At 44.8% G+C, this 9,830-nt stretch overlaps 1 protein-coding gene across 1 annotated transcript in view; it reads left to right on the forward strand.

Annotated features, from left to right (window-relative positions):
- Nucleotides 1-4,032, forward strand: part of ctdp1 (CTD (carboxy-terminal domain, RNA polymerase II, polypeptide A) phosphatase, subunit 1) — a 56,227-nt gene extending 52,195 nt beyond the window's left edge. Inside the window, exon 13 of the mRNA XM_033975706.2 lies at nt 1,333-4,032. Within this exon, the coding sequence (XP_033831597.2) occupies nt 1,333-1,498 (166 nt within the window). The 3' untranslated portion in view covers nt 1,499-4,032. The remainder of the gene's footprint in view (nt 1-1,332) is intronic.
- The last annotated feature ends 5,798 nt before the right edge of the window (nt 4,033-9,830 follow it).

Raw genomic sequence — 9,830 nt, forward strand, 5'->3', positions numbered from 1 at the left:
CTCAGCGGGCCACACTCATTACAGTACGAGTACAGTACAACACATTAGGCCTTTTCTTTTCATCTTTATTTTTGTCTCTGGGCCAAACAGAGACTTGTGTTTCACAGCTGAGGTTCATAATTATTAGACTGGACTTTGACTTCTTCAGTGGAGCGAGGCTTTGTGATTTTGTTCTTGTTTGGTCGAGTGCATTTGAACGTTGTGACTGTGGAAATTGAAAATAATTGTGCTGTACACAACCCTTTGAACGCTCGGATCAACAAAAACAGCTCAGCCACAAACCCAAACTCCATCCCAGCTCAGAGTTTGAGTGGCTCTGTTTTTAACTTTATATTTGTGCAACAAAACTATGTACAGACTTTTTCCTTCATATATTCACTGAAGAAACAATGACATTAAAGCCATAGTATGAGACTTTAATGGTCAAAAATAGACTTTACACAAAGCTTTTTTTTATTATGGATGTTTCATAGCACTGAAATGGGTTTCCATAGAAATTCTGTTACATTTCCATTATCCTGTTCTTTTACATTTACATTAGCATGTTCCTTTTACATTTACATTAGCATGTGCCTTTTATATTCGCCTTTTACATTTACATTGTCTGTGTCTTTTACATTTATATTATCCTGTTCCTTTTACATTTACATTGGCCTGTTTAGGCTTTATTTACATTAGGCTAATATAAATATAACAGGCTAATGTAAAAGGTTACATGAGCCTGTTGTACTTACATTATCCTTTTCCATTAGCCTGCTCCTTTTACTTTGGCATAAGCCTTTTACATTTATATGATTCTGTTTCTTTTACATTTACATCAGCCTGTTCCTTTTATGTTGGTTCTGTAAAAAAAAAAAAAAATCTATTTAGAAAAAGTGTCTTAGAAAATTGGGGCAGAACTAAACAAATTATAAAATATCTGTTTTCTATTTTCTGCAAAGACACAGAGCCATTTATTTATGATGGAGGATTCCATCACAGAGCGGGGCTGGAGCTGGAGCTGGGGGCTGGAGCTGGGGCTGGAGCTGGGGGCTGGAGCTGGAGCTGGGGGCTGGAGCTGGGGGCTGGAGCTGGGGGCTGGAGCTGGAGCTGAGGGCTGGAGCTGGGGGCTGGAGCTGGGGGCTGGAGCTGGGGGCTGGAGCTGAGGGGTTGGAGCTGAGGGGTTGGAGCTGGGGCTGGGGGCTGCCGCTGTTTTGGTCCCATTTATTCAGTATTAGACATCACCGCTAGCGCTAATGCTAATGCTAATGCTCCCAATCCGGCGTTCCACTAAATCCCATTGACGACCATAAAACAACGAGGCTTTTAAATCAGCTTTTCTCTTTTACGCAGGGGCCACAAACGCAAACACGATGAAGAGGAGGAGGAAGAGGAAGGAGTGAGGGCGGGCTCTGATGAAGAGTCCTCCAAAGACTCTAACGAGGAAGAAGACGACAGCGGCTCAGAGGCCGATGAAATGGCGGCGGCTTTAGAGGCAGAACTCAACGACTTCATGTAAAAATCAAATCAGGAAATGAACTAAAATGAAAAAAAAAAACATTTAAGAGGTACAAAGGATATTTTTCTGAACTTGTGTATGTGTGTGTGTGTGTGTATGTGGGGGGGTGTGTGTGTCTGAGAGCTGTGTGTGTGTGTGTGTGTGCGTGTGAATGTGTGTTTGAGAGCCGGGTGTGTTTGTGTGTTCCAGAGCCATGTGTGTTTGTGTGTGTATGTGTTTGTGTGTGTGCGATTGTTGTACAGTTGTGTGTAAATAAACATAGTTTTGTAGTGTTGTTTATGATGAAAAACTTTTTGGAAAAACGTTTTGACGTTTTATTGTGACAAAAACAATAGAAGAAAAGATTTGATACGTTTGTTTTACTTTTCCTGAAGTCAATTTTTATATTGATTTAAAAAATAAGAAAATAAATATAAAAAGTGACATAAAAATATTAAAGACGCAGCTGGTTGAAAAGCCAAAGAATTTTGAAAAAGTGTCACAGACGTGCAGCTAAATATTTTATTACAAACCTGTTTTTGGGCAAAAGTTTGGCTCAAACTGTGGCTCTTTGTGTCACGTTTGGTCCATGTTTGGCTCAAACTGTGGCTCTTTGTGTCACGTTTGGCTCAAACTGTGGCTCTTTGTGTCACGTTTGGTCCACGTTTGGCTCAAACTGTGGCTCTTTTGTCACGTTTGGTCCACGTTTGGCTCAAACTGTGGCTCTTTGTGTCACGTTTGGTCCACGTTTGGCTCAAACTCTCAAACTGTGGCTCTTGTGTCACGTTTGGTCCACGTTTGGCTCAAACTGTGGCTCTTGTGTCACGTTTGGTCCACGTTTGGCTCAAACTGTGGCTCTTGTGTCACGTTTGGTCCACATTTGGCTCAAACTGTGGCTCTTGTGTCACGTTTGGTCCACGTTTGGCTCAAACTGTGGCTCTTTGTGTCACGTTTGGTCCACGTTTGGCTCAAACTGTGGCTCTTTTGTCACGTTTGGTCCACGTTTGGCTCAAACTGTGGCTCTTGTGTCACGTTTGGTCCACGTTTGGCTCAAACTGTGGCTCTTTTGTCACGTTTGGTCCACGTTTGGCTCAAACTGTGGCTCTTGTGTCACGTTTGGTCCACGTTTGGCTCAAACTGTGGCTCTTGTGTCACGTTTGGTCCACGTTTGGCTCAAACTGTGGCTCTTGTGTCACGTTTGGTCCGTTTCTTTGTGATGCTGTTGTTTTTTATGACGTTGCTGCACTAAAGACTCAAAAACACTTTGCATTTACACATTTACAGAACTGTCTCTGTCCTGGTTTATATTTTGCCAAATATTTTTCTAAATCGTGACGTTTTTATCAGCAGATTTCATGACCTCAGGGTCAGACTCTTCACAAATATAAGAATCATTGTTTTATCATGAAATATGAAGTTTAAAGATTGAACCAGACAGAACCTCAGGCCCAGTGCAGCCTCAGGCCCTCAGCTCTGAGCTGAAGTTTGTTCTGGTCCGGTTCAGTTTGTTCTGGTCCGGTTCAGTTTGTTCTGGTCCGGTTCAGTTTGGTGTTTGCTCTAAACACTTGTATATTTGGTGTTTGCTTATTTATTTTGTGCAAAAACGTAGTCATGGCAACCAGACCCTCGACAAAGGCGAAGTTTGAGTTAATTCGTTTGGGTTTTTTCTCGTGGTTCTGTTTAAACGACTTCGGGTCATCGTTTAAAGATGGACGCCGGGCTAAAAAACTGAATTATCTGATTAATGCGACATATTTACGTCTCCGTGTTACATTTAAAATGAACAAGTCAAATGTTAAGTTTCAGTTTCATTTTAGACTCCTCCCCTTTGCTCCCTGTGCTAAGTCCCTCCCCCTGCAGAGCGCTGTCACAACAGTCAACGAGCACCCCACTAATGAAACTACTGCACATCGCACCAGGTTTGTGAAGTCATAGTGTATTGTTTGCAAGTATGAAAAAGGGCCTTGTCGACTTGTGGGCGGAGCCTTGTACATGGTTTGAATAGAGCTCGAGAGAGAGAGAGATCGCTAGATTACTCAGACCTGCATGGATGACATTTAAAACCTCTTCAGACGTGTTTTTGACGTGTTTTGATGAGGAAAGTTGTGACGCCTCCTCTAAAAGCGTCTCGATCGATGAGCTTCACAGACGCCGTTTGTAATCGTCCAGAATTATACAGGTCCTTTCTGTTTGATCAACTTTCCTTCTCCTCTATTTTTCTTCTCTTTTTCCTTCTTCTTCACTCAAATCCCAAAATACAAACTAAACAAAGCCAAACCAAACTGAGCCGCTCCAGAGCACAGTCCTCGACTTTGTGCTGTTGTGTTTCTTTTCTTGCTTTTATGTGTTTGTTTCTATAGAAGAAAAGAGCTCATGTCCTCCACCGACTCGTATCTGTTTTATTTTCTTCAAACACACATCTTTTCTCCAAAAACACACGTTTTCTCCAAAAACACACGTTTTCTCCAAAAACACACATGTACAGTGTTTGTAAAGTGTTTCCCATTTGGCCCAGCGACAAAATCTCAACAAATAAATCTGTGGTTTGAACCTCGACCCATCGTCTCGTTTCTTTTGTTTTTTTAAAGTCCTGCATGAAACAAACGGTGTAAACAAACGGAGGATTTGACCGTTAGCCTTTAGCCGTTAGCTTTTAGCTGTTAGCTTTTAGCCGTTAGCTTTTAGCTGTTAGCTTTTAGCTGTTAGCTTTTAGCTGCCCTGGTTTTATGATGTTAAATGATCATTACGGTTCATAGCAACAGCAGACGACGGCCGTGTGGTCGCTATAGAAACGACACTAAACCAACAGAGCCCACGGCGCCAAGTCACGACAGCACACTTCAAGTCACTACAGCACACTTCAAGTCACGAGAGCACACTTCAAGTCACGAGAGCACACTTCAAGTCACTACAGCACACTTCAAGTCACGACAGCACACTTCAAGTCACGACAGCACACTTCAAGTCACGACAGCACACTTCAAGTCACTGCAGGACACAAGTTTTATAAGATTCATTGCAAAAGGACAAAACATCTGTAGACACGACTACAAACGGGTTTTGAAACACACATTTTATTATCACATAAAACACAAATCTAAATACAGATATTTTTCCAGCTGTGATAACGATGTGTAAACGTCTCCAAACACAGGACGGGGTCGGAGGCCATTTTGTCCTCCTCCAGGAGAAACTGTTTTAACGTCGGCGTCTGACACTCATAAAAGTCTATAAAAACACACAGACTGAATGTTCTGATTGGTGCTCACTTTCTCACAAACTCCGCCTCCAAAGCAAACAGTCATAAAGAGTGTTATCAGTGACCGCGGTGTTCAGGTCAAAGGTCGTTCTGCCCTCGGCTTTAAGGAGGATGAAGAAGAAGTGAGGATGAGGAAGTCACACTTTTCACTCAGACATTGTTTGGATGATCCTCAGGTTTAAGCGATGGGTCTAATAAAACGAGGAATCGTCATGGTGACCTGTGGTGACCTGTGGTGACCTGTGGTGACCTGTGGTGACCTGTGGTGACCTGTGGTGACCTGCGGCCATGTTCTGACAGATCTATTTTTTACAACAGGTCGTTTTCTTACAGTCACAAGATGGCCGCCGCAATGTGCACAACTACAAAACTCCACAAACCTGTTGACGTTTACACTGTGAGCACTTCAGATTCCAGGTTTTTAACGAAGTCGTTCTCACGTTAAAGTCGCTCTCACGTTAAAGTCGTTCTCGCGTTAAAATCGTTCTCACGTTGAAGTCGTTCTCACGTTAAAATCGTTCTCACGTTAAAATCGTTCTCACGTTAAAGTCGTGCTTCCTCTGGTGGAAGTCACAAAAGCTTCAGTCTCAAATTGATAAAAGTTTCGTTCTGTTTTTAATTTTTCTCGTGGAACAGAGTAATCCACACGTTTGATTGACAGGTCTTCTCTCACTCGGGGTCCGGGTGTCGGACATGTTGGACGCTCCGTGGACGTGATGAGTGACCTTCAGATGATTGACAGCTGAGGTGAGGTCCAGGGTGGACCATGTGAGTCTGTGAAGAGGTCAAAGGTCAAAGGAGGAGCTCGGATGAATCTCAATGACCGTCCAGGAGGTCGCCCATAGACCCCAGACCCATTATAAAAACTCCTTTAACGACACGTGTGGATCTGCTCATCTCCGTGGAGTTTACCTTTGTTTGGAATGTTCCACAATGTGGCATTTACGTTATCTTGATTTTGTAGTTTTTATTTCTCAAAAATTGCCCCATTATTACTTTAATTTAACCCATCCATCCTCCTCCTCTTCTCTGGGGCAGGGCCTCGGGGGCAGAGTTTAAGCAGAGACCCCCCCCTCAGCCCCGGGACAGAGACAAGACTGAGACGAGACACTGTCTGTTGTATGAAGGTCCCGCCAGGTCCCGCCAGGTGCTGGGTTCTGTCTTGGGGCGGTGCAGGTCCAGGTGGAGGGAGGTGATCAGAGCAGAGACATCAAAGTGTGTCCAGAGAACAGACATCTGTGCAACAGCTGTGACCCGAGATAGAGGAGGAGGAGGAGGTTGACCCGATTTTCTTCTGTGGAGGTGAGGCAAATTTCAATATCGTAGCAGGAGCGACGTCGAGGAAAGAAGGACCTGATTTGTCTGTTATTAATGTTCAGATCTGGATTTACAGACACAAAAGTGAAATAAAAACCCCAGGATCATGTAGAGGGTTAATACGAACATTTAAGACCAGAATGAGTCTGAAGCAGCAGACAGAGAGAGGAGACAGGGGGGACAGAGGGGAGACACAGAGGGGACAGAGGACACAGAGGGGACATATAGAGGACACAGAGGGGACACGCAGAAGAGACAGAGGACACACAGAGGAGACACAGCAGCTTTTCTATTTTTAATACAAAGTGAATCACAGTCGCTGGAGCCAGAAGTGCTGCCCCCTCTGTGTGTGTGACTGTGTGTGTGACGGGGTGTGTGTCTGTGTGTGTGACTGTGTGTGTGACTGTGTGTGTGTCTGTGGGGGGGTGTGTGTGACGGGGTGGGGGTGCGTGTGTGTGACTGTGTGGGGGTGTGTCTGTGTGTGTGACTGTGTGTGTGTCTGTGGGTGTGTGTGTGACCGTGTGGGGGTGTGTGTGACGGGGTGTGTCTGTGTGTGACGGTGTGTGTCTGTGTGTGACCGTGTGTGACTGTGTGTGACGGTGTGTGTCTGTGTGTGCGTCTGTATATGTCTGTGTGTGACTGTGTGTGACTGTGTGTGTCTGTATATGTCTGTATATGTCTGTATATGTCTGTATATGTCTGTATATGTCTGTATATGTCTGTATATGTCTGTATATGTCTGTATATGTCTGTGTGTGTCTGTGTGTCATGTGTTGTGTGTTCTGTGTTCAGAGCAGTGTGACTTCAGACTCAAAGGAGCCTGTATGTTGATCTAATGTGTGTGTTCTGGTCTGTGTGTTCTGGTCTGTGTGTTCTGGTCTGTGTGTGTTCTGGTCTGTGTGTTTTGGTTCTGTGTGTTCTGGTCCTGTGTGTGTTCTGGTCTGTGTGTTCTGGTCTATGTGTGTTCTGGTCTGTGTGTTCTGGTCTGTGTGTTTTGGTCCTGTGTGTGTTCTGGTCCTGTGTGTGTTCTGGTCCTGTGTGTGTTCTGGTCTGTGTGTTCTGGTCCTGTGTGTGTTCTGGTCTGTGTATTCTGGTCTGTGTGTGTTCTGATCCTGTGTGTGTTCTGGTCTGTGTGTTTTGGTTCTGTGTGTTCTGGTCCTGTGTGTGTTCTGGTCTGTGTGTTCTGGTCTATGTGTGTTCTGGTCTATGTGTGTTCTGGTCTGTGTGTTCTGGTCTGTGTGTTTTGGTCCTGTGTGTGTTCTGGTCCTGTGTGTGTTCTGGTCTGTGTGTTCTGGTCCTGTGTGTGTTCTGGTCTGTGTATTCTGGTCTGTGTGTGTTCTGATCCTGTGTGTGTTCTGGTCTGTGTGTGTTCTGGTCTGTGTGTGTTCTGGTCTGTGTGTGTTCTGGTCCTGTGTGTGTTCTGGTCTGTGTGTGTTCTGGTCTGTGTGTGTTCTGGTCTGTGTGTTTTGGTCCTGTGTGTGTTCTGGTCCTGTGTGTGTTCTGGTCTGTGTGTTCTGGTCCTGTGTGTGTTCTGGTCTGTGTATTCTGGTCTGTGTGTGTTCTGATCCTGTGTGTGTTCTGATCCTGTGTGTGTTCTGGTCCTGTGTGTGTTCTGGTCTGTGTGTGTTCTGGTCTGTGTGTGTTTTGGTCCTGTGTGTGTTCTGGTCTGTGTGTTCTGGTCCTGTGTGTGTTCTGGTCTGTGTATTCTGGTCTGTGTGTGTTCTGGTCCTGTGTGTGTTCTGGTCCTGTGTGTGTTCTGGTCCTGTGTGTGTTCTGGTCTGTGTGTGTTTTGGTCCTGTGTGTGTTTTGGTCCTGTGTGTGTTCTGGTCCTGTGTGTGTTCTGGTCCTGTGTGTGTTCTGGTCTGTGTATTCTGGTCTGTGTGTGTTTTGGTCCTGTGTGTGTTCTGGTCCTGTGTGTGTTCTGGTCTGTGTGTGTTCTGGGGTGTGTGTGTCAGATCAGAGAAATGAGAAATTATGAATGAAATCTGAGGAAGACGCTCCAGGTCCATATGCTCCTTTAAACTGAGGGTGGAAGGAGCACTGTCCACTCCTCTGTCCACTCCTCTGTCCTCCCCTCGTCCACTCCTCATCCACTCCTCTGTCCACTCCTCTGTCCACTCCTTGGTCAGTAGCAGCTGTTTCTACGTCATGTCACATTTTCTCTGCAGTGAGTCAAAGGTTTTTCCTGAAATAAAAAATGAGAGCGGTCAGAGCGGCCAGAGGGGTCAGAGCGGTCAGAGGGGTCAGAGCGGTCAGAGCGGTCAGAGGGGTCAGAGTGGTCAGAGTGGTCAGAGGGTTCTGACTTAATACATTTAATAAATACGTTTAATACATTTACACTGAGCTGTTAACGTCTTCATTGTTTATTTTGTTCGGGTTTCTCCACAGACCTGAACTTGACGTGGTGGAGTCTCCATGGAAACAGGTGAGTTTGATGTCATACTGCGGAACATTTCAGGCAAAGCAATAACATCTCCATGGAGACGGGCAGGTGGCAGGCTCAGCGAGGCCCAGCGAGGCCCAGCGAGGCCCAGTGAGGCCCAGCGGTCCCTCTGCTCCTTTGAGACACATCTGGAAACAAAATGAATCCAATCACACAAATAAACGGCGCCTCCACAAGGTCACGGAGGGGTCAGCTCATCCTGACCACAGCCACCGCCGACTGTACGAGCGAACGATGGATACACTTTTTAAAGGTTCACTATGTAACTTTTCAGGTGGAATCTGCCACCTGTTCGTCTCTGTGGAGACGATTGTGGATTCAATTCATTTATTTTTGTAACGCCCAAAATCACAACAACAGTTGTCTCGAAGGGCGTTCATGTTTTGGTTGATGGGGGAAACCGGAGTACCCGGAGGAAACCCATCCAGACACGAGGAGAAACATGAAAAACTCCACACAGAAAGGCCTGGGCGACCCGGGGATCAACCAAACCTTCTGCTGTGAGACATGAGCCACTCAGCCACCGAGATATACACACAAAAACACAACAACACACAAAAACAAAACAACACACAAAAACAAACAACACACAAAAACAAACAACACACAAAAACAAAACAACACACAAAAACAAACAACACACAAAAACAACACACAAAAACAAAAGAACACACAAAAACAAAACAACACACAAAAACAAAACAACACAAAAAAACAAAACAACACACAAAAACAAACAACACACAAAAACAAACAACACACAAAAACAAAACAACACACAAAAACAAACAACACACAAAAACAAACAACACACAAAAACAAACAACACACAAAAACAAAACAACACACAAAAACAAAACAGGAAAAATCGGCCGGGCGAGGAGGAGGAAGACCAGATGAGGAGGCGAGGAGGAGGGCCAGGCGAGGAGGAGGAGAGGGTCCAGCTGTCATCGGGGCATCTGAAAGAGATACACTCCACAGGGGGAGTGGGACAGGGGACAACATGTGAATAGCATTGCTGATGAGAAAATAGGACAAATTAGAGGATAGTGCTCAGGTTGCCATACTTCCCCCAGCTAGTTACTCCTACTGCAGCCTCTTATCCCGGGTTTTATCACCTGCGTGTCTCCATGGAGACAGATTTTATAACACACTGAAAATTCTAAATACAAAACTATTAACATCTCCATGGAGACGAGCACGTGTTGGACCTTTTACCAGAAAAGTTCCAGTGTAACTTTAACCTGAACCTGGAAAACCCAGTTTGTTTTCTGTTTTTATTAATAATTTTATGTTTTGTGATAATTTTAATTCCACTCATTTGTATTTTTTAT

The sequence above is a fragment of the Periophthalmus magnuspinnatus genome, chromosome 11 (genome assembly GCF_009829125.3).
Source record: "Periophthalmus magnuspinnatus isolate fPerMag1 chromosome 11, fPerMag1.2.pri, whole genome shotgun sequence".
Classification (NCBI taxonomy): Eukaryota; Metazoa; Chordata; class Actinopteri; order Gobiiformes; family Gobiidae; genus Periophthalmus; species Periophthalmus magnuspinnatus.